At 34.6% G+C, this 25,338-nt stretch overlaps 1 protein-coding gene across 1 annotated transcript; it reads left to right on the top strand.

Moving 5' to 3' along the window:
- Positions 1-598: 598 nt before the first annotated feature.
- LOC114023720 (ankyrin repeat domain-containing protein 26-like) lies at positions 599-25,338 on the top strand (the record flags this gene model as incomplete). Its single annotated transcript, XM_027836519.1, is given in 12 exon segments — positions 599-737; positions 2,589-2,802; positions 3,674-3,857; positions 8,509-8,652; positions 10,416-11,360; positions 13,826-13,975; positions 18,191-18,303; positions 20,251-20,377; positions 22,400-22,690; positions 23,481-23,697; positions 25,104-25,183; positions 25,186-25,338. Coding segments are annotated over 12 exon segments (2,757 nt in total), but the record flags the coding sequence as incomplete, so codon positions are not given.

Here is a 25,338-nt window from a genome sequence, read left to right as displayed (position 1 = left end):
GGGTGTTTTGTGCTAGTTTTATTAGAAGATTTTCAGAACTTAGTATACTTTCACATGCATTTTAATTGTTTAGAAAACAATGCATATTTCAATGAACATATAGTACCCCTTTTTGCACTATAAATATAGAAGTATTTAATCTGAAAATGGATACTTTTAGAAATAGTCTCCTAGTGAAATGTATCCATTGTGAATGCTAGGAAAGTAATTACATTGCTGGATTTTCCCTCATTTCCCCCTATAAATTAAATGAAGACTATTGTCTGCAAGAGATATTATGACTATTTATGATAATTTTAATAAGGTTCCTAAATAATCCAACTTCTAGGTAGTTAGGTGACATAGTGGATAGAGTCAAGAAGGCCTGAATTTGAATGCAAGCTAGTTGTATGATCCTAGACAAGTCACATTACTTCTCTCAGACCGTTTCCTCATTTGTAAAATAATTATAGCTAAAGCTTTTCGCACAAAATGGTTGTGAGGATGCCATGAGATAATGTATATAAAGTGCAGTGAAAACCTTAAAGTGCTACACAAATATTAGTTGTTATTATTTGTAAGTTTTTATTCATTTACAGTGCTGTTATGTATTTTATAGGACAAAGGACAGAGGGATGCAGATGGTCTTGATGTCCTAACTCAGTCACCTGACACAACTACAGAGAATTATGACTCACCTCCCTTGAACTATAAGAATGTTTTATTATTGATTGAACAACTTAGTGTTGATTGTAAAGGTAAGAATATTCTTAAATTACCTAACAAAATACTAGTGTTAAACAGAAACCAAATATGTGAGTATATATAAGAAGATACCCTGAAGTCCTATTTCATTGACTCATAGTAAAATAGATTTGACTTTGGGTTCTTGGTGGCTCTGACATTGGAGCCTAATCTCTGACAGGCCTTGCCAAGGTGAAAGGGATTATGGTGGCTTCAGGGTGATGAATTTTTCAGCCACAGAAGATGACCTTCTATTTGTTTCAATTCAAAAAGAATTATTAAGTACCTCCCATGTACCATATACACAAAATTTAGATAAGACAAAGTCGTTGTCCTCATTGAGTGTGCAATCTAGAAGGGGGATATAGCCTACCTAGATAACTCTAATACTAAAAAATGCATAAATACTTGAAGAGTACAGTCATATTGCTATGTGAGGTTCCAAGTGGGAAAGAACATTAACTATCAAGAATTAATAACTTCTTTGTGAAGGTAGCATTTGAGTTGAGTTTTAAAGAGTGGGTATGAATTCAGTAGGTGTAGATAGGGGGAAGAACTGAGTATTTTGGAGCTTCAGTTTCTTCATCTATAAAACACCTTATTTCACAGGATGGTTGAGAGCCTATATGTGCTATGTTACTTCATGTGAGTTATTAATATTGAATGCTAGGACGAGGTGTATGAATTTTATTTGCTGGGTTGACAATAGAGAACCATTAAAGAGACTGACATGACTAGATGCATAAAGATATCAGGCAGTGATTTCTTTCATGGAAAGAATAGACAAAATATTAAAATCTTTCATTAAATTGTCAAAAATATCAACAATCTCACAAATGTTCTGCCTAGTTTTTATAATTCTTCCGTCAGCGTGGCATATAGGATAGTGTACTGGACATGATGCCATGAATACCTAGGTTCACATTCTGCCTTATACACCTGCTACCTGTGTGAATCTCAAGTCCTTTAACTGCCCTGTGCCTCAGTTTCTTCTTTTGCTTTGAATCTTTGAGCTTATGATTTCCCTTACTGTCAGCTTCATCGCCCACTACAATAAGTATGTCTACCTCCAGAAACCCTGTTCTCTCTTTGCTGCTTCAATTCTGCTAAACACTGAAATGTATGAAGAATTGAAAGTTGCCAAGGGAAAACCAACAACCAAGTCTCTTGAATCTGTAACTTGATATAACACACATTTCTAACTCTGGATTAGGTCTAAATTTGGCTATGTATCTCTCTGCAGAATGAAGTGTCTGGGTTTTGTGGTAGCTTTTTTCCTTGATGCTCAGATGATTTTTTTTCACTTTCTTCTGGTGTCTCAGCTATATTTTGGTTAAAGTTACCAAAAGTCTGGCCAATGAATAAATGAGGATGGATGTTATTGTGTGAATGTTACATACAGATTTATATTATAAGTCTCTAAAGAAGAAGCAGTGTTTACAATAACTATTTAGGGTAAAATGTATTTATGATACATATAAAATGATTCAGTATATTTGCAATATATAGATATTAAATATATAATCCATTTTATTAATCTTATTTATTAATATTATTTGTCCCACCCCAAGTACACATCAGAATGATTACTTTTCACATATATTTTTCTCATATTGTAAAGAATTCTGAGGTTTCAAGTTTTTTTTATAAAATGATGTGTAATTTAGATATTCTTTTTAATTGTCCACAAGGAAACAGGTTATTTTCAAATTCAATGCAAATCTTTTGACAACATATTTCAGTATATCCTTATGACTTATATTTGGATACTATTTTATCATTGCTAGAGTATCTGAATTCTAAGTATGCTGCTACTCTCCTGCGGATTAAAATACTCATTTTTTTTTGTATTTTTCTCTGTACAGATCATATTAGCCTTTTGAAAATTCAGGATGCAGTTCTTAGATTTGAACGGTCAGTAAAACTTAAAAAAGGACATTGTACGTTACTCGCTGGAAAAGTTAAGAGTTTACAACACAAGATTACTGGACTACAGGAAGAATTATCAGAAACAAGGGAAATAAAATCCCAGTTAGAGCATCAAAAAGCAGAATGGGACAGAGAACTCTGTAGCCTCAGGTATTTAACTCATGAGTTTCAATAAAGACTTGAAAACATTTCTCTTATGTTGAAGCATTGTGAGAGAGGATTTGAGATTAGGAAGGCAAAAATTACACATCTTTAAAATAATAATGAAATGAGCCCTACTTACTCCTTTTTACTCTATGGCCATCTATGAGAGATGCATTTTTAGTGATTTTTAAAACTATCATACAATTACTTGATTTTTTTTCCAAATGTAGTAAAAAGTCAACTCTGAATAATCAATGATAATGTGAAAATGGATGAGAGAAATGTAGAAATCATTCCCACACTCAATTTTGGTCAGAGATTTCAACTACATCCCCCTCTAAACTTTTTACCAGAGTCATTCAGATGCATCACAACTCAGGAATTTTGAAAAAGTCATTTCCTCTAGCTCCTCTGTAGTGCAGGTCAGTAAAAGTTCAAAGCTAAGAAGGCAGATAGGAAAGGAGGGAAGTAGCTGGACATATGTATCCAGTTTATGGCATTTCTGTCCATTGAATACAGAAAGCCAAAGCATCCGAAGAACTGTATGATACATTTTTTATATAAGTTTAATGCTCTGAAGTAGCCTGAATAGAGAAATGGGTTCATGTCTCATTTCTGACACATCCTGACTGTGTGAGCCTGAACAAGTTACGTAAATCCTCAGTGCCCCAGGCAACTATCTGAGGCTCAAAAGTGCTGAGCAGGGACCCATCTACATCAGTATTGGGAGTTTCCTGATGGTGAGTTCCCTACATAGATCCAGTTCCCCTCAAATTAATGTTCTTTTCCTTTAGAGGTATAGCTTAATATACTTAAATGGCATTATATTCCTTATTTCTATTGAATTGTGATTTCAAAACAAGCAATTTTAATCTAGGTTTACACTGAAGCAAGAAGAAGAAAAGCGAGTGACTGCAGAAATGCTATTTGAAAAAATTAGAGAACAGTTAAGAAGAATACAAGAACAATATACTAAAGAAGTGGAACTAAAACAGCATCTTGAATTCACTCTTAGAACCCTGGACTTTGAACTGAGAACAGTAAGAAATAATTTGAAACAGGTAAATTGGAATTTAAAACTCAACATTTCCTTCTTTTCTTTGTTAAGAATATTTATGGGTTCCCTGAGAGTGAGGAGGTGAATACTGTAAAGTCTTTTTAATCCTAAGAAAGGCCTTGGTATCTTCCGTGCTTGCTGGTGGTGACTTCCACTATTTTATCCTGAGCTGAACTATGACATGCTCTATCTTCTGTGGCCTCTGCTCTGCCCTAGTGAGTGGGAGCCTTGAGGAAGAAGGAATGGCTCCTGTACTGACAGCCAGGCCCCAAAAGAGTCATCACAGTCCAGTGGCAAGGACAGATGTGAGATGACTGGTGATGGCTTGAGATGCAGTGGATGACCTTGGCATCTTTGCTGTTTAACCAAGCTCATAGCATTCCACAGTGTCTGTTTCATTTGTTTGCAGGGTCCTTGGAACAAATTGTTCTCATCTGCTCATTCCACCAGGGGACGTCTTCACATGCTTAGTGTAGACAACCCCCTAAACTTGCCAACAGATTTAATACCTCTTGGTTACCCTCAACTTGGTTTAGCCCATCTGCCAAAATGGTTTACCTAGGCGTGTGGCCGATGCACGTGCTATATAGCTTCTTGAAGCCACCGGAATAATTTACATTCAAGGATATGACTATGGAATTCTCTGGAGAGGAGTGGGTACAATTGAACCCATCTCAGAGAAAGTTGTACAGAGATGTGATGCTGGAGAACTATAGGAAACTGGTCTCTTTGGGATTTGCAGTTTCCAAACCAGATGTTGGAAAGAAAGGAAGCATCTTGAATGCCTGAGGCAGATATTCCAGGAGACACAAGGAGATGTTCCAGACACAACTTACAGTGTGTCAAAGAATTCCTATTGGAGAGAATCCTTACGAATGTAGTAAATGTGGAAAGGCCTTCAGGAAGAAGGAATATCGTACTCTACATCAGAGAATTAATACTGGAGACATCTTTAATAAATGTAAGGAGTGTGGGAAGACTTTATCCTACAACTCAGATCTTATTTGACATCATAAAATTCATACTGAAGAGAAACTTTATGAATGCAATGAATGTGGGAAGACCTTCAGTGTGATGATAAAATTTACTCAACACCAAAGTATTCATTCAGGAAAGAAACCTTAAGAGTGTAATGCAAAAATTCATGCTGGAAAATTCATACCTTTTGTAGGTAGTGAATGTGGGAGGGCCTTCAGGAAGAAGTCACATCTTACTGTGTATCAGAGAATTCATACTGGAGAAATTCTTTATGAATGTGCATGGTGTGGGAAGGCCTTTCAGTCAAATCTTTCTCCACTTCAAATAATTCATACCTTATGAATGTAATGTACAAGGGAAGGCCTTCTTACTGAATGTAGTTAGTACTCAACATCAGAGCTTTCATACTAGAGAGACACCTTATGAATGCAATGAATGTGGGAAGCCCTTTAGCCTGAAGATACAACTTGCTCAACATCAGAGAGTTAATTCTGGAGAGAAACCTTTTGAGTTTGAGAAGGCCTTTGTACTAAGGACCCTACTTTATGTCCACCAGAGAATTCCTACTAGAGTGATTCTTCATGATTGTAAAGAGTGTATGAAGATCCCCAGCTGACTAGAGTATGATTCTGAGTCCCTAGATGCAGTTCAGATATTATACATTTAGGCACCATGGTAGAAGAAGATATCCCTCCCCTCTGTAGAGGCCTCTAAAGGGGCAACCATTTAGTGTTATCCTCCCGTGGACCTTTAGGGAAGGAGAGGTTATGATGGCTGAACCAGGGGTTACTGAGTGAATGGCGGTATTGGGAGATCTTAGTATTAAGTTTGATCCCTGGGCATATGTCATGCAAAATGCTTGGAGATGATCTCTTGGCCATGAGATGAGCCTATGCCTAATGTGTGATGAATAATTGTTGATAGTGCTTGAGGAAGATATCATGATCTGAACTGTGTTCCTGATGTTGCTGGTGCTGCTTCTGCTCATATTCATTTGGGCAGCCACTGTGGACCATAAAGATTTAGAATCACCTTAATTAAAATAAAGCAACAGGGGGTCTGGGGCAGATGTTGATGCAATGTGATTTCTGCCCAGTGCTCTGACCTTCAAAGGGAAGAAGCTCATTGAAATACAGGTAAACAGCAGAATTAACTATGACCTTCTTATGGTAGCCAAATGCCTTGTCATCTAATTAGTGACACACATGAAAAGATGAATAAGATTCCCATTATAGTTAAGGAATATAAACAGAGTTTTCTATGAAGAAATCAAACTGATCAATAATAATGAAAAAGTGTGCTAAATCACCATTGGTTAGATAAATGCAAATGAAAACAACTTGGAACAACACATCACCCTACCTTAGATTGGCCAACATGACAGAAAAGGAAAATGGCAAATTCTGGAGGGGAGGTGGAAAAATAGGGACACTAATGGACAATTCAGAATGGATCCAACCATTCTGGAGAACAATTTGGAACTATGTACAAAAGGCTGTAAAACTGTGTATACCCTTTGCCTCAGCAATACCCCTGCTCGATCTATATCCCAACAGATCAAAGGAAAAGGAAAAGGACCTACATGTACAAAAATATTTCTAGCGGGTCTTTTTTGTGGTGGCAAAGAATTGGAAATTGAGGAGATGACCATCAATTGCTGAATGGCTAAAGAACTGGTTGTATAGGATTGTGATAGAATATTATTGTGCTCTAAGAAATGAAGGAGATGGTTTTGCCAAAACTTGAGTAGACCTATATGAATAGATGTAGAGTTAAGCAAGCAAAACAAGGAGGTCCTTGTATACAGTACCATCAATATTTTAATGATGATCACACAATCAACTGTGAATGACTTAGCTACTTTGATCGAGAAAATGATATGAGACAATTCCAGAGGAATCATGATGAAAAATGCTGTCCTACTCCAGAGAGAGAACTGACAAACTTAGTGTAAGTTGAAGCCTATTTTTTCACTTTTTAATTTTTCTTGCTTTTTTATAACATGGCTAATATAGAAATATGTTTTGCATGACTTCAGATGAATAAATTATATATTGCTTGTCTTCTTAATGGCTGAGGGAGAGAGAATTTGGAACTCAATTTTTAAAAGAATGTTTAAAACAAATAATTTTTTAAATCCTAAAAAAGTGCCATAGTATTTATGTCTAGTATGAGTAAGTTGGGTTCAATAATTTGTAAATATGTAAAGAAAAATGAAGAAAAACTTCCCTTGTTTTAGCACTTGAATGTAAAATTACAGGCTGAATAGCCATGGAAAAGGTAAAATGGATCTAGTACATTTTAAAATATATATCGCAGTAGAGAATCAATATGGTGTAGTGGATAGAACTGGCCTCAAATCTAAGAGGACCAGCTTCAATATTACCACTGACTGTGTGATCCTGGGCAAGTCATTTCACCTGACCCAAGACCAGAAGTGTCCAACTCCACAAAAGCTGCCCACAAAACTCAGTACTAGGGGCATCTATTTGACACCATTGCTTCAGGTAACTGTCTAAACTGTAAGTTCCAGAGAACTCCTCTACATTGTTAAAGGGAGTTTCCTTACTTGAAAATTCTCTAGGCCAATGCAGATTCAGTTCCTTTCTCTGTTCCTTATATTCCACTTTACCACACATCCTTCAGTCTTTAAGAAAAGTTTATTGTTCTCTAGCGTATTAGCTTGTACTTATGCAGTTAAAATTATCCAAGCCTTTCTAAATGGAAGAAAGGCAAAGTCTTAATAGGTCAGAGGACTGGACTGAACCCACTAATAAGATGAAATTCAGTAGTAAAGAATGTAAAGTTTTATAATAGGTATAAAAATTAGTTTCACAAGGATAAGTTGGGGGAAATATGATTAGATAGCAGCATTTTGTCTGAAAACATGCACGAGTCTTAGTGAACTATAAGCTTAATTTGAGTCGGTGCTGTTATTTGGCAACCAAAAAGTTAATGTAATTTTGGAACCCATTAAGAGAAGCATAGCTTCCAAAACTGAAGAGGTAAAAATATTTCTGCACTCTGACCTTATCAGACCTCTCCTGTACTATTTTGTTCATTTGTGGCTACCACAGAATTCTGGTGGCTAGTAAGCAGGACAGCAAACAGGATGAGGAAGGGCCTTGAGCCCATGACATGTGAGGATCAGTTAAAAGAACTGGAGATGTTCCTTGAGAAAAGAAAACTCAAGGGCCATGATAACTGTCTTCATTGAAGGACAGACATGTGGAAGAAGGATTAAGCTTGCTCTGCTTCAACCTCAGGGACAGAACTAAGAGCAGTGGATAGAAGTTGCAAAAATATACAGTTTTAGGGTTAATGTTAGGAAAAAATTGCTAACAAATAGAGTAGAAGTAGAATGAGTTGCCTGGATAGATGGTGGCTTCCCCCAACCCCCTCCATGACGACTTCAAGCCAAGGCTAAGTAAAGTCTGGTAAGAGTCAGGTACATAATAATGGGTATGGATTGATCTGAATAGCTGTTGAGGTTCCTTTACAACTCTGAAATGCTAGCCTTCCTGTTACTTTTTGTTTTCAGTAGTCTACTTTTCTTAGAATTTTTTCAGCTATTTTCCATTCTTTTTCAGATTCTATATTCCAGTTAAAGGTAAAATGTTTTTGCTGACTTTTGAAGGAAAAATATGATTAAAAATTTAATGAATTGTTGTCCCCAGGTTGAAGAAGAGCGAAATGACACTCAGAGACAACTTTCTCAGGAGCAGAGTGCCAGAGCTTTGCAAGACAGAATTCTGAATAATCCTCTTTGGAAGCAAAAGGAAATAGAAGCAGCTGCTCCCAAAAGGATTCAGAGTTCTGAGGTATTCCCTTTGGTCTTTTTCAAATCTAATTGCATATTTAAAAAGTCAGGATTTTTGTTCTTCATTTTTGGACATATTTGTCATCCGCAGTCATGTCCATCTGTGTACAACAGACAAGCACTGACACACATGGTGACCAAAACCGGCACAGGTTGTTTGTTTTACTTTGTTGCTTCTTTTCTTTGAATTGAATGATCCCCCCAGAGACAAGTGTACTTCTACTGGGGCAAATCCCTGCCTCTCAGTAGAGCCTCTGCCCTTTCTGGACATGGGAAGGGGGGCAGCTCGTCAGTTTCACTAACCCCCTAAAGGGAGAAAGGAATGCAATGAGGTAGAAGGTAACACCTCAAACACAAACCACTTTTCTTCCTTAATTAAGTGATTTCATCTGTTGGCCCTTTCCAGGGCAGAGACCAAGGGTTACAAAACATAAGAGAATAGTTTGGTCTGTTTCACATTGTTGTCTCACTCATGTTTCATGAAAGAGAAGGAAAAAAGTATTGCAACTAGAATAAATTTCACTTAGATTTCTAAAACAAGGCTCTACATTACAAGGATTCATTCACATTGATTATTGCTCAGCTTGATAGAAACAAAAGTTCATCAAATGCCAAAGTTAGGATTTTTCATTTTCTTTTTTTTTTTAACAGTGGTTTGAAGTAAATCATTCGGGTTGTTGGCCCTTAGTAATCCTTTGGTGCGTGGGCACCGGAGTGCTTCGTTTAACTTAGCTGCTGCCTATTCATCCCTTTCTCCTGTCCTTATAGAAGGGACCTCCTAGAATGGGGCTCCTGAGCTTTTTGATGTAGCTGTTTCCACCAGTCCTGAATGGGGTCCAGTGCTCTTGCACAAGTTTTACTATGATGGGAGTGCCAAATCAACTTTTTATGCTTTGGCGTCAATAATGCTTTCATTATTCCTTTAAAATTTGATGGTTAGGGTTAGGTTGCCAACTATAGACCACGCTCTGGGTCTCTCTTTTCTTATCCCTAAAATGAGAAGTTTGGACTAGATAACCTCTAAAAATTCTAAATCGGTGCTCTGAAAATGCTACAGATCTGTCAGAGTATAGATTGTTCATCTGACAAGATGTACACTAAGAAATTCTAAGACTGCTATCACATCATTGGTCTGCAGCTCATTGTACCAGGACAATGACTCTAACTGTAGGATAACTACTTAAGTTCAGCCTAAGAGGAAATTAGCTATTGGAAAAGAGTGCTAGATTTGAATTCAGGTACTGCTTCTAAAACTTAACTAGCTGTGTGACAATAACCAGGTTATTTACTAACTTCTCCTAACCTAAGTCCTAATCTTTAAAATGGGGAGAATAATATGAGAATTTCCCTCATAAGTATGTTGCAAGGCTTATGTGAGATAATGTCTCGAAAGTACTTTGCAAAGTACTTTAAAAGGCCTCTATAAATATTAGGTATTGTTATTGTTTGTCATAACCCTATGAATAGCCGGTGTGGGATCGAATGGATACAGCAAAGGAAATAGAATATGCTGAAAGACAGACAAATTTGGGGACTTAGAAATACAATGCATACCTTTTGATTGATGTAACACTTTTAAGATCTATTCTTTGGGAAAGTTGAGTCTGACAGAAATATGAAATAGGTGTAATTCCCTCAATTTATGTTTTCTTAGAATATACTATGCTTCTTGGCACATTGGGGTTTATTTTTAATTACTAAAGAAAAATCAGAATGCATAATTTTATTTTGAGTAGCAATTTTTTTTCTGCTAATTGTGTTTAGGTTCCTGATAGCAATGAAAAAGAAAAATATCTCCTGCATGAAAATCAAACTCTGCAGGATCAAGTTGCCATGCTTAAACTGGAACTAGATACAGTAAAAATTAAAGATCAGGAGAAAGAAAATCAATATACAGAAGAAAATGAAGTTTTAAAAGAAAAGAACGAAGAGCTTCAAAAGGAATTAAAACTGAATGAAGATACAATATCCCAGTACAGTGGACAAGTAAATGTTCTGAAAACTGAGAATGCAATCCTGAACTCTAAATTGGAGAATGAAAAACAAAACCGAGACAGATTAGAGACAGAAATTGAATCATACCATTCCCGTCTGACTTCTGCAGTTTGTGATCATGAGCGAAGTCAGACATCAAAACTGGACCTTGAACATAGCTTTCAGCGAGAACGAGATGACTGGCTTCATTTACAGGACAAACTAAATTATGACTTGTCTAGTCTAAGAGAGAAGAATGGTGTCCTTTCTCAAGAGCTCTCCAAAGCTGAAAGTAAAGCCAATAGTTTAGAAAATGAGCTATACCGTGTACGTGATTCCCTCAGAGAAAAGACAGTAATTTTAGAAAGCACACAGAGAGAATTAAACCAGGCCCAGTATAAAGCAAAGGAACTGGAAGAGACAAATCAAATGAAAATGAAAAAACTGAACAAATATGTCATCAAACAAGAATCTATCCAAGAAAGATTAGCTCAAATCCAGAGTGAAAATATATTGCTTCGGCAACAGCTTGAAGATGCCCAAAACAAAGGCATCCTTAAAGAAAAGGTATTGAGTGATGCCCAGGTACAGTTTATCGATCTTTTCAATAAACTTTGTGCTGATACGGAAAAACAAGTTCTTATGGTACAAGGCAGAAATAAAGAGTTAATCATTGAATGCAAACACTTAAGAGAGCAAATGTGTAAATATGAAAATGAGAAAGCAGAAAGAGAGGTAGGTCTTTAAATAATATCATTTGATAAGCATTTAACTTTTTGAAATGAAATTGAAAATAATTTTGATCAAGGTAAATTAGGAATTTGAATTTTCAGCAGGCAGATGATGTTAACTTTCATTTTAAAAATTCTGACATGTAAGAAAAGAGAATGAGGAAGCAATAACACAATAAAAATCAATCCTGATATCCATCTTTTAGATAAAATGACTCACTTCGCTAAGTACATAATAACATATTATGTAGCTCATTAAATTTTGGCTTAATAAATATAGATAGATTTAATTTCTTGTAAATAAATACTGATAAATATGTAATTCTAATAATATGCATAATATTCAATTTTAATACTTCAGTGAAATAAATTATTTGAAATGGTAAAATTTAAGATAAGTTCTGCAAAATTATGCTAGGAATAATGTAATAATTCAAATTAAATATCTGAATTGAGACACTGGGATATTATAGTTACCCTTTTTGTAACCATTTTAACATATTTATCAACTTGTCTAGTTTTTAATTCAAAGTACTTGAAACTAATTTTAGAAATATTAAACACTGGGAGCCAGGTAGGTGGCAAAGTGTATAGGACACCAATCCTGCAGTCAGGAGGACCTTTGTTTAAATCTGGCCTCAGACACTTGACACTTACTAGCTGTGTGACCCTGGGCAAGTCACTTAACCCAAAAAATATTAAACACTGGATCATACTTTTAATGAAATTACAAAAACTAGCAACAAGTTTTCTTTAAAATTTAGTACAGTAGTTCTGTTAAAATTGATTATGATTATGCATTAATCATTAATTTTTTATGTAGTAATTGTGCCATCAAAAAAAAAACATGTTTTTTCTTCCCCACTACATATTTTTATCTCAGTATTTTTTCACTATTTTACTAACACTGCTTAATGTCCAAAACTTCAGGTTTTAGGATCACTGCCTTTCATTTGTTGAACATAGATAGCTTTTTACAGGCTAATAGCAGTTCTCATCTGTGATTTTTTTCATGTGTGCAGCAGGTGGCAGGACTACCAAGTATTCTGCAAGTATTCACTTTCATATAAAATTTTTTTTAGATTTAATTTTTAGTGTATATGATCATGTGCTTGAATCATTTGAATCATTTCATATTAGTATTTAGTTTATTTGGAGGAATTTAATTATTTATGCCAATTTTCCCTTTTACAACTTTACATGGGCTTCTTTTAGCTTATGTTTCCTTTAAAAAGTTTATTTGACCTTAGTTATATTTATTTTTTCAAGATACTTAATCTTATCTAATGAGATAGAAAAATTGTAATTTCTTTTGCTTTTTAGCTTCATTTGCTATTAGAAATATGTACAATAATTTACTTTGCTCTTTAGTGAAAGTAACAGGATTTTCATAGCATGTCTGTATATATATATATATATATATACAAGTGAGTATTTGTATGCATATGTACAAATACATATATGTGTGTGCATGTATATATGTATGTAGGTATTCCTGCTAGGTTAGAGAATGAAATGAAATGAAACAAAATGCAATGACTTCCCTTTAGCTGTGACCTTGCACCATACTGTGTATACATAAGTGGTAGAACTACCATATTTTCTATAGTTTCCCCCTTTTCTGTCCATTGAGTGAAATGAGGAGTGTAATTCCTATTCTAACAGAAAAAGGAACTGCTTTGAAGGTTTGGCAAGGACAGTTGAGGATGTGAATAGTAGCTAGCAACCCCTCATCCCCCCTTTTTTTTGCTTTCAGCAAAACAAGTCAATCACTTCAAGTGCTTCTTGCCAGGCCTGACAAGCATATCAGTGCATATGTTCATTTTCAGGGGAATCTGAGAGGAAGAAAAATGCAACTTGTTCTTGCATATGTCTTCATTCTTATAAGGGCCAGTGAAAAGAAATAAGGTAGTTAACTTTTCTGAAAAACAGAAGGGAAAAACCCCTAATGTTTCTATCAAGTTTAGGAAGCTATATATTCTTCACTCTCCCATCTCCCCACCTTCCATGTGAATTGCATTTAAAAAATTTTATCCCCTATGTGGCTTAGGAGGTATTATAATTCTCAAAAAGATGGAATGGGAAAATTAGGCTGAATGCATTGCTTTATGAGGAGAATACTGAGCAAGTAGGAAGATAGCATTTGATCCATGCTGAATGGAGGGTGAGTGGTATAGTCAAAATAGCATTGTAGTCTCAGGAGCTAAATTCCAATCATTTTTTCTATTAATTACTACCTTTGTGACCTTGAGTAACTCATTTGACTTGTTTGGGGCTTAGTTTCCTCATCTGCAAAATGAAGTGGTTGGATTAAATAGTGCCTAAAACTTTTTCGAGTTCTAAATTTATAATAACTATGAATACATTGATTAAATTAAGTTGCATGTGATGAAGGTACATTTACTTTATATGACCTAATATTGATTTATGAAATCAATAATAGAAATAATTCGGATGTATTTCTATCAGGGTACAGTAAGAAAGCTTCAACAAGAACTTGCTGATTCCAAAAAATATCAATCCATGACAGAAGTTTCACTAGAGGTTACATCACATTTTCAAAATTATTTAGACGATATGAAAAAACGACAGAACGAAACAGATCAGACCAAAAGTAAAGTATGTATGCAAAAATCAGTAACCTGTCACTGGTTAATGGAAAGTGTTTGCGGTGTAACGTTTATTTTTTTACCGATATTATATATTTCCTGAACTGTGCCTGTCATTTAAACTGACTTAGAAGAAGACCTATAACCTCCACCATTTGTACTCTTAAATTGGGATAATTATATTCACTCTTTTGGTAGTTGACAATTTTGCTTATCTATCCTCACACAAGGAATGAGGTGTTTTTCTAAGTTTAGAAAGCCCTTTACACATGTTATCTTATTTAATCCCCAAAACAGCTCTGTGAAGTAGAAGTTATTTGTTTGCTTCTATTCAAACTACTCCTTAAATGAAAGAAAAATGATATTCACAATGTGAAAGTATATAAATTGTGCATGCAAAGCAAAATTGAGAATTAAAGTAATTAGATGGATAATCACATCATTATCTTCTAATTTATTCAAACTGATCTACTGATCAAATCATCATGTTGATTTCCATGTCCATACCCTCACTCATGCTCTTCTTCTTGCTTGGTTAGTTATACTTCTACATCTGTGCTCCCTATCCAGAACCTATCCATTCTTCAGCACCCTGCTTCGCAAATACTACCTTCATCTCTAAGATCCTTTTGAATTCCAAAAGTATGATTCTTCTGTCATAAGCTTTTTTTTTTACTTTTCAGCCCTATTGATTTCACAATCTTATGAATTCCACTTTTCATCTGATACCATATAATTTAGTATTCAACTAATTCCATTATATTTTGTATTTAATTTAAATTTAATCAATTTAGTAATTGATTGCCTTATGGTGTTCACATCTTTCCAAAATATAATTTCCTGTGTCTAAGTTTTGTTTCCCCAACTAGATTTTAATTTGTTAAGTACAGGGATTGTTTATGCTTCTTTATTTTCCATAGAACTTCCCTTTCATAGCACGTTGGTAGTAGAATAAATATTTATTATTGTAGTAGTAATAGTAGTAGCAGTAGTAGTAGCAGCAGCAGCAGCAGCAGCAGCAGCAGCAGTAGTAGTAGTAGTAAAAGAAGACGAAGAAGAAAAAGGTGATGCTAAGTAAATATTTTTTTTTCTTTGCCATGAGTTTAAAGGTTAGTTAAAATTAAAATAGCTCCAAAATAATACTTGGACTATACATTTTTGAGTTTCTTTCTAGTCTGATTTTGTATAAATTTTCAATTTCCCAGCATCCCCTAATAGCAAAATAAAAATTTAGTATAAAATATTTTATTTTTATTATTTTTAAAAAACTATTATAATGAAGTTAAGTATAGAATACAGTTTCACAGTCAAATGCTCCTAAAGTATTCACCTTATTACTATAAAATTAATTTATCTATTCTAGGTTGCTTTCCTATATTTATATGTAGTTAATGGTATCGTATTCATCATTATACCACACCAAAAGTGTAGAAATGGATAATTCTGATATCTTTCAAACATTTTCAACCTAGTGTCCATCATCAGTGGTAAAGTAATGGAATTCTATGCCAAAGCAGCCAAACTTACAGCTTTTGATGATGAGATTTTCTCTGTTGAGAGGCTGCTTGGTGGAAATATAGATAGAACTTTGGGCCTGGAATTAGAAAGACCTGACATCAAATATGGCCTCAAACACTGTGCAAAATAGAGGAAGTTCATTTATAATACAAGGTAGAATATAAACAAGTACCAAGTGAGTGGTATATAAGTAAGTAACATAAGCATTTATAAAAGGGTTGGAGAATAGAGCAGATAGTACTTAATCCAATCTTCTTCTTCCCAACATGAAAAAATACTCAGTGCATATTTCCTGAGTTACTACCTCTTTTGGAAGAACAATTGCCAAATAGCTAAATTTAATAAAATGCATTTTAGATAATTGAATAAATATAAATTATTAAAAATCTACATCTGAAGGTGACTTTTCCAAGATTTTGAGTCCTGGCTCAGCCCTGGCTGTCCATATGACTTTTGACAAATGGTTTTCTGTCTTCAGGCCTGAGTTTCCTCATATATAAAAATGATGTACTAACTCATCACTAGGGTCCTTTTTTGCTCTAACAGTCTACAATTGTATGTGAGTGAACCCTACTTGCTTATTCTTATTCTCTAACCTAGTTAGCTCTCTCAAATCTACCATTAAAAATATTTAATGTGGGGCAGCCAGATGGTGCAATGGATAGAGCACCAGCCCTGAAGTCAAGAGGACCTGAGTTCAATTCTGGCCTCAGACCAAACACTTGACACTTACTAGCTGTGTGACCCTGGGCAAGTCACTTAACCCCAATTGCCTTAAAAAATGTTTAATGAGTTCCTACCATGTCTCTATAAAATATCTCAGCATTATATACTGAAATAAGAACTGAAGTGAGTGGCAGCACAAAAATTAGAAACTAACTAAAAAGGCATGCTCACTGTATGCCACAGACAAAATTATTAGAGAAAAGATAGAACTTTGAGTTGCCTTTGAGGACTGGGAAGGGATCAATAGGATAGGAGAACAATACAGTTCAGGAAAAAAGCAAAAGCACAGGAGTGTGAGGAGGTTTGCTGTAAAGAAACTAGAAGTAAAAGTTGGAAAAAAACAGGTGTGTTAGATTTTAGACGAAGAAAGGCAAAGAAGTTTAGCCTCAAGCTGGAAGACCAAAACAGTCCCATTGTAGATTCTTGAGTAAGGCATTAATATGATCTAAACAGTGTTTTATGAAGATTAAACTTAGCACCTTGTATCTGATTGGTGTGGGGCTAAAACTAGAATGCAAAGACCCTGTAGCACCTTTTCTTTAAACCATAGGCAAGTGACTTAATATCATTGTGCCTGTTTCCTAATCTGTAAAATGAGGAGGTTGGAATAAAATGTTCACCTCTACATTTATGATCCTTTGCTTGAGGTAGTGTGTCTGAACTAAGGTGGTAGCCATAAGAGATATAAGAGGAAAGAGAAATACTGTCAAGTGATCATTTACAGGGATAATAAATGACAAATCAGATAATAGAAAAAGGATCCTATGTTGCAGCAAAGTCAGAGACTAAGAAGAAAGATTTTGGGGGATGGATAGAACTTCTGCCTATTGAGAATGCAGTTTCAGTAGACCAGTAGGGAGGTAATCCAGAGTTCATGGAAATATAGAAAAGCACCATGTTATATGCCTACAGAGCTAGCCTCAGAGTCAGGAAAACGTGGGTTCAAATCTGAACTCTGACACAGATGACTTTGGGATCCTGAGCAAGCCTTGTAACCTCTTGATTTCCTAAGTCTCTAAGAGTTGCAGATTCTAAATTGCAGGCTGGTCGCACAGCCTATTTGCATTGATAGATGGAATTTTTTCACTGAGAATTCCCCATACCAATTAAATCACAGGTAGAGACCAAATAAGTAAACAATCATAAATAAATAGATGAGTGAAATGGAAACAAGAAATGATGAAATAGCAGCTGGCATGGCAGTGGAATGGTCATTTGTTGAAGAAGTTTGGAAGCAAAGAGGAGAAGGAGGAGTGAATCTAGAAGGGGCAGCAGAATTCAGCAGGATGAGGAGGGTTCTTTCTTCCTTTGTAAGATAGAGAAGACCCCTGGAGAAGGGAGAGCTTGAAAACCTTTGAAGGAAGCTGAGAAGAGGACAGGTGATTTACCTAGCTCATAATCCAGAGCAATAGATAACCATTGTAGGAGAATTAAAAAAAAACATGAATTCTCACAGATTCCATCTCACTTAGCCAAATATTTGTTGAAGAGTTTTATAGCCTTACCTAAGAACACATATATAGATATTTTAACATAGGAATGCTTAGAACATGGGCCAGGTGTGCCAACATAGGGGGAATGGGGATGAGGAGACCATTCCCAATGGCTCTAGAGAAAAGGAGACCAGTGCTCCTCCAAAGTGTGTTGGCAAACTTGGCCCACATTCTGTGCATTCTTACTCATTTCAACCATTTTAAAATTTATTAACATTATTAGTAAAAGAAATACCTATATTGAAATCAAATGAGAATGTTCATTGATCTAAATTTCAAAAAAGAAATAGGTTGTAGCATAATCAGAGGAAAGCTATATCGTTTGAAGTAAGATCAATCATTTTCAAATCTCTCCATATTTGTTTTGATTTTATAAACTATGCTTAAACTGATATTTACAGTTGGATCTGGAGTTAATGAAAAGTATTCTTTTTAAAAATGCCAGTTCAGTTCTTGTAATATTGTTCTTTATAAAAATGTTTTCAAAGCTTAATACTGAAAGGGAAAAATTAAAGAAACTCATTGAGTTAAAGCAATCTCTGGAAAATCGTATAGAACAAGAAATGAAGAGAAATGATGAATTACAGAAAGAACTCATTGGGTAAGACTCATTTTTGTTACAGGCTGTTTCAACCACACATTAAGTAAGCAAGGACTTAACTATTTTGTTAAATCCTAAATACAAATTAGTTTTACACATTAACACTTGGATAATTACAGCATGTATCATTCTAAGTGAACAAAGAGTTTTTTTCATTTTCACTTTATTCACTAAATGATTACTGAAAATCAAACCTTCTGACCTGCATCTTTGAAGTTATAGTAAATGCTGTGAAGCACTTGTACCTTAACGTATGTTTTCCAGACTTATACTATACCATATTTGACTCTTGTTAAGAATGCTATTTCTGTACATAAATTGTTTCTATAAGGTTGGTCTCTTTGTTCTCCGTCCTAATTTATTCCCTTCCTTATTCACGTATTTGTTCCTTTACCACTCATTCAAAAAGTACTATTAAACATCTGTTATGTATAAAATACTGTACTATTCCCTAGCTACAGAGATGATTAATGTATAGTCCCTATACATAAATAGAGGTAATACAGGCACTGAAATAAGTGTGCGAATAAGAATGTGGTAAGTGCTTAAGAATGATCTAAAGAAAACACAATCAGAGACTCAAGAAGTAAAGATCTCTTCTGACTTTATGGGATCAGCAAGATTCCATTAAGGATATGACTTTTGATCTAGCCTCTACAAAATGTCGTGTCCTGGAATTTAAGGCCCTTCACAATGTGGCAGCATCCTGCCTTTGCACATTTAAATTATATTATTCCTTCTTCTACAACTTAAGTTCCTGTTAAACTGGACTGTTCATTGTCCTTCAAAACATGCCTTGTGCTTTCCTACCTCTGCGCTTTGCCTGTTATGTTCACTCATGGCCTCTGCACTCGACCTCACCCAAATGCAGCTCCTCTATGGGGCCTACTCTGATCTCTGCTCTTGATGATGAATGACCTTCACCATCAGACTTCACGTCACAATTTTTGCTACACTCCCCTACAGCTCTTACAGTTTGTTTTGTATTGTAATTATCTACATGTAAATCTTATATTCCAATTGAATGAGAGCCTGGATCATGGTCTGTGTAAATTTAGTATTCTATCACAACCTTTAGGGGTAAGCACTTAATGCTTTCTAATTAAATTTTAATTAAATTCCATTTGATGAATTTTAATTGAATATGGCAAGAGGCCACCACTGTTGAGGTGCCAAATCCCCTGACCATAGGCTAGAGGCTGCATTTCAGTGGCAGAGGAGAGTGTCCAAATCATCATGCATTTTCCAGGACTGTAATTCAGTTGTTATGGTTTAATTAGGTTTTTGTGGGCTTCTATTGAACTTCTTTTTAGAGCAGGGGGAAAATGCATTCCCTGTTCCAAACAGTCAATTTACAAAATAACTTGTGAGATCCGATTGACTTTTCAAGTTAGGGACTGCCCTTATTTATATCCACTAAACAAAAATTTTAAATACAACTTTGTATTCTAATAACATTAAATGATATCATTTGTGTTTTGTGGGCTGTGGCGTTTAAATACCTGACCAGCTAATTTACACAGATCTACAATTAAAATAACAGGAGTACAAAACATCACCATAAAACTTTTTTCAAAATAAATATACTCATGATTTGAATTTTAGATTATATTACTGGAAGGTATTCCCTTTTCTACAAATATTACAGCATAACCAGAAATCATTTGGGGAATATTCAACAATAAAGTGATATTAATAAAGAGCTGATGTTGAATATACATCATTTGATACTGAGATGAAATGATTAGTGAGGCTACTGTTCCTTTGGTTTTATTTTAACAAAATATTGTTGGATCTGAGTTGGGTGACCTCAAGAACTCTTTTTAGATATATTTTCTCTCTGTGCTTTAAAAGAATTTAAGTGAATGCGTCAAAAATAATACTTTTTAAATATATAATATTTAAGCTATAAAGAATTTGACTTAATTATTCTGTTCATTCTAACAGATTTAAAAAACTGTTGAAAACAACAAAAAAGAAATTAAGAGAATATGAAAAAGATGTTGTTCACGAGGGGGAACATAAGCAAACACATTCTGAAATGGATAGACAAATTAATAGGTTGAAAAATAAGGTAGTCCTTAATACTGGAAAATGTAAAATGTCTTATCATTGTATTCCTTTTGAAGTAATTATATATGTAGCAGGTCACTGGACACCAATACCCATGAGAAGATTTACATCTTCCTCATGTTTGGAAGGCAACACTTTCTACCTAAGACCTAGTCACACAGTTCTTGCTGTTCTCAGGGACTCAGTAGACACACTTGGGGACTTTACATCTACTTTAAAATTCTGGGTTCCAGTGACTTTCTATATAGATTTGTATATTAGAAAATTTTCCTTTACTCACATTATAGAATTCATGTCAAATAGATATCAAATACCTAAATATATTGTGTTAAAGTAACTTCTCAAATATTTAAATGCTTTGTCAGATGGGAGAAAGAGTTGTTTTGCTTATGAATAGAAGTTACAAATTGATTTAGACACAAATTTAGGTTTGATGTAAAGAGAAACTTTCTAACAATTAGAGTATTCCCAAAGGGAAGTGGGCTGTTTGAAGAAACAAAATGCTGGAAAGCCTTTTAAGGTCAGTATTTGCAGGGCCTCTTACAACTTCGGAGCTCCCTCTGACACTATGTTTCTGTAATCCTGAAGATAAAAAAAATTTCCCCCCAAAAAGAGGACTAATAAGCAGAAACAATCTGAAAAGCAATAGTTCTTTAAGAGATTTTAAGATGACAAAGAACAAATAAAGCAATAGTTTGATTGCAAGGTGATAATTGCTAATATCAAGAGACTTCATAATACAACACCGAGTTATAAAAATTAAGGACTTTGTCTCTAAAAACAGGACTTGAGTTGATCTGGGTGAAAACCATTTTATTGTAGTATACCCTATACATTGCTTTTGTATTTTAGGGAAGCAAAGATTTTCCCCCTTCCAGAAGAATAATAAATTGACTAATTGATCTGAAGCTACTACTTTTTTTCAAAGATTCTAATTTTTGATAATCTTGAGACATTTCCCCAACTCTAACTACTTAGGCTATCACAAGTTGGGGGAAAGTTCTAAGGAGGTTTGGGGGAAAAAAAACATAAGTGTTCAAATGAGATAATGGCAAACCTTAAAGTGCTATGATGCCAACTAGTAGAAGTACTATTTTTTTTCTATAATGACAAGTGACTCCTTAGAAATATCTTACTATCATTAATTTTCCTAGTTGATGTCTTCTGTCTTGTGTTTCTCATCCACATTTATCTAAAAGAACTAACTTCTTAACATTTATTGAGTTTTTGCCCTTTGGAAATCAATGGTGTCACACTTTTTTATTTATCACTTATTTCAGGCAGTCGTCTAACTCTTGGGGCTGAAGGAAAACAGGTAGAAGCTCTGCTAAGCTTGTTGATTTCTTTTGTTGAGGCACGTGGGGAGCAGGAAGGGGGCCATTACACAATGGAAGCTCTGGTAAATGTGGTGTATTTCCTGGGTACTATCACCAGAGTTCTGTAGATGAGAAAGACATGATTTTCTCTGGCTCTGAAACTGACCATCTCACGATGTGACATTCAAATTAGCATAAATTTATTTGCTTTCTCAGTAAAGTCTATCATCATAGAACCAGTGTTCTCATTAGGATGATCAAAAGGAATCTCATTTCTTTCCAAATTCCTTTTAAGATCTATTGTTGCCGTAGGCCTAGCATACCTTAAGAAAAATTTGTTAATATCCATCTACTATGAAGTTTATTGATATTTGCTCACTGTACTAAAAGCTGGTCAGGAAAGACAGGTGAAAAAATTAGAGAACACAGAAGACAGTATGGGATCAGGTACTAAATGTGAATGATGCAGACTATAAGAGTTAGTAATATAATTTCATGGTTTCTCCTTTCAGTCTTAGCTTTGTTTTTGATTTATCAGTTTACTTAAATAATCATTTTAGGAAATATATTTTGTAGTTATAATATAAGGATAATGATCCATTTAATTACATCTTAATTAAAAATAATCTTAAGAGGTTTAAATTAGTATTTAAGTTGAAAAAATTTTATTTTACTTGTGTAATTTGCTAAACTTGTATTTGATTCAGATTGAAGACCTTACACAACAATTGGAAGCAGCATCTTCAAAATGTAAACAGTTGGAATCAATTAATCAGATATTTCGAGGAGAGTTAATTTCTATGAAAATCTTGCAAAAGAAATGTGCCAAGTTGGAAAAGAACAAAAGACAATTGGAAGAAGAAGCAGTTAATCTTAAGCATCTTTTGGAAATTACTAAACTAGAAAGCAGTGAAATAGAACAATATAAACGTGAGATTGAAGAACAAGCAAGGCAGGAGATTATTGACAAATTAAAAGAAGTCAACCTATTCTTACAGGTTAATTTATTTATGCCTACTATGCTTTTAAAAGATTTCTATGTAAATGAACGTTTAGGATTTTTTTCCTTATTCTAAATACAGAATAACTTTTTAAGTTTTTCTCCCTCTGCCTTCATTTCTATTGGTCTCCATAAGCTTAATATCGCTTTTTTTAAATAAGGAAAATAATAGCTTTTGAAATCATAAGTGAAAATAACCATGTATACTATCAATTAAGGTGTTTCTTTTTGGGGAGTGGTTTTGTTTTGTTTTTGCAAGGCAATTGGAGTTAAGTGACTTGCCCACAGTCACACAGCTAGTAAGTGTTAAGTATCTGAAGCTGGATTTGAACTCAGGTCCTCCTCACTCCAGGGACAGCACTCTATCCATATAAATTGAGTTTTAAAAAATTATTGGCATAATTAGAAAAATTTGAAGGGTGAGTTTTTTTTTAAATTTGACAAATAGTGTAATTGCAACAAGACATTCAGGAAGATTCTGTAGTTAAATTTTTTTTAGGGTTATATGGTCTTTATAATGATTCCAATATTATCACCTGGGTAAGAACTAGTGAACTAATAATCAATAGAAACAGATTATATTTAACTTCAAATTTAATTCAGCTGACCTAGATGATGAGTCCTTTCAAAGTTAGAATCTATTTTTAGAGATTCAGAATTGCGCTCTGAATCACTGACTGAAATTAAAATTAAACCTAACCAAATATGGTAACAAACATCTTATAATCTTCAGGATAGAGTTGGGTCATTTTTTGTTAACTTCATTCTTTGTTTTCCATTTGGTTTAGATACAAGCAGCATCCCAAGAGAACTTAGAACAATTAAGAGAAAATAAAAATGCTTCCCTAAGAAGTCAAATGGAGAAACGAATTAGAGATTTGGAATCCGAACTCTCCAAAATGAAAAAGTCACATCAACAGTCTGCTGAAGCAGAGCTAGAGAGATACAGACAGCTTTATTCTGAAGAATTAAAAATAAAAAAATCATCGTCAGTCAAATTAAATAGGTAAGCCCGAACAGGGACACAAAGAAAATAGTACTTAAACTTATCCGATTGCTTTTAAAGATTTCCATTTTGAATTTAACAAATCTTTAATGGATTGATCTATAACTTCATTGGGAAATGGGGGTTAACTGTAGAGATTGTACTTTTGTACATACTGGTAAACCAAATATTTTTTAAAATGTTAACTAGGTACAAAAGAATGCAGTGAAGACCATTGGAATGATGGTACTCTGGCTTTAGAGGCAGAGAACCTGGCTTCAAATCTTGCTTCTGATGCTTACTACTGTCTGATCTTGAGCAAGTCACTTACCCTCCCAGGGCCTCAGTTTTCTCATCTTTAAAATGAGAGTGTTTGATTAGGTGGCTTCTGAGATCCCTTTCAGTCTTCAATCTATGATCCTATGAAAATTATTTAAGCATATCTTATTTATATGGCATATTATTTCTTTTTAGTGTCTGCTACAGATTAGTCCTTTTAAGACGAAGTTAAATATTTTGAAAATTAGACTAACATTATTCTCATTTCACCAAATGACAGTACCAAAATGTTCTAAGTGTTTCTGAAAACATATAACAGGATCCTAGCAATATATAAGACATTGTGTGACTGAAGGACTCAGGGCCATCCTATTGACCACACAGCAAGTTGAAGCATGCCCCTCAATTCCCTGCTGTCCCAGCCCTTCAGTTTTCTATACAGGTGAAAGCTCATTGAGGGAGCTATTGGAGGGGGAGAGAAAGAAAGGAAATATTACAGAAGGGTTTAGATTGGAGTCTTGGATAGCCAAAAGGTGCTGTCTCTTAAAGAAAAAGGAATGGGGCAATCTTTCTGCTATATATGACAATGGTAACAATGGTGGGTAGGTATTATGGGCTGACTATATGGTTGAGAGCCTCAGGACTTTTTTTTTGAGCTTCAATTGAGTCACCTCCTTTTCCTCCTTAGACTGCATGCCTGAGTCATTTGGCTGCTGCCTGGGTCCTGGAGGAAAGGCTGCAAAAGCACTGCCTGGGATAATCACCCAGATTTGATATCCTTAAAACATCTCTATTAATTTCCATATAAATCTATAGAATAGAAATGCTTTTAATGGCTTCCTTAAATATCAGATTAGTAAGGAATCCCAGATTTACAAGTATCTTTTGTGGTTTGTTTTGTTTTGTTTTTAATTTTCCCAGGACAATCTGAAAACCTTTTTCTTCAATCAATTTCTTTATACCACTTATTGGGAAAAGACCATAATGGAAGGAACTCAAAAAACTTTAATAACCTACATACTTTAATTGTTTTCAGAGTTAAGAAACTACTCAGGGAAAAATCACAATTATGATAGCATTAATAAGAAACAGCAACCATTTAAGAAAAATGCTAACTATTTAAGTGCTTTTAAATGTTCACAGGAGTAATCTAATGAGAGACTAGCTGAGGTGAGTGCCCGACTCCTGAATAAAAAACAAAAGAATAAAATTTTAATCAACAGTTCTGTTTAATCAACAGTCCAGTTCTGGAGCCACCGCATGTCAGGAATGTTAATACCCATATGTTTCTCAGGAGAAGTCATATTCCAAGAGGAAATTCATCATTTTCTACTGGAAATATCATGTCTTCAGAAAGCAGAGTGGAGGGCTACTTCACAAAG

Source organism: Vombatus ursinus, unplaced genomic scaffold (assembly GCF_900497805.2).
Source record: "Vombatus ursinus unplaced genomic scaffold, bare-nosed wombat genome assembly UNPS02004445.1, whole genome shotgun sequence".
Classification (NCBI taxonomy): Eukaryota; Metazoa; Chordata; class Mammalia; order Diprotodontia; family Vombatidae; genus Vombatus; species Vombatus ursinus.
The sequence above is the reverse complement of the archived record's forward strand: the minus strand, read 5'-3'. Positions and strand labels throughout refer to the sequence as shown.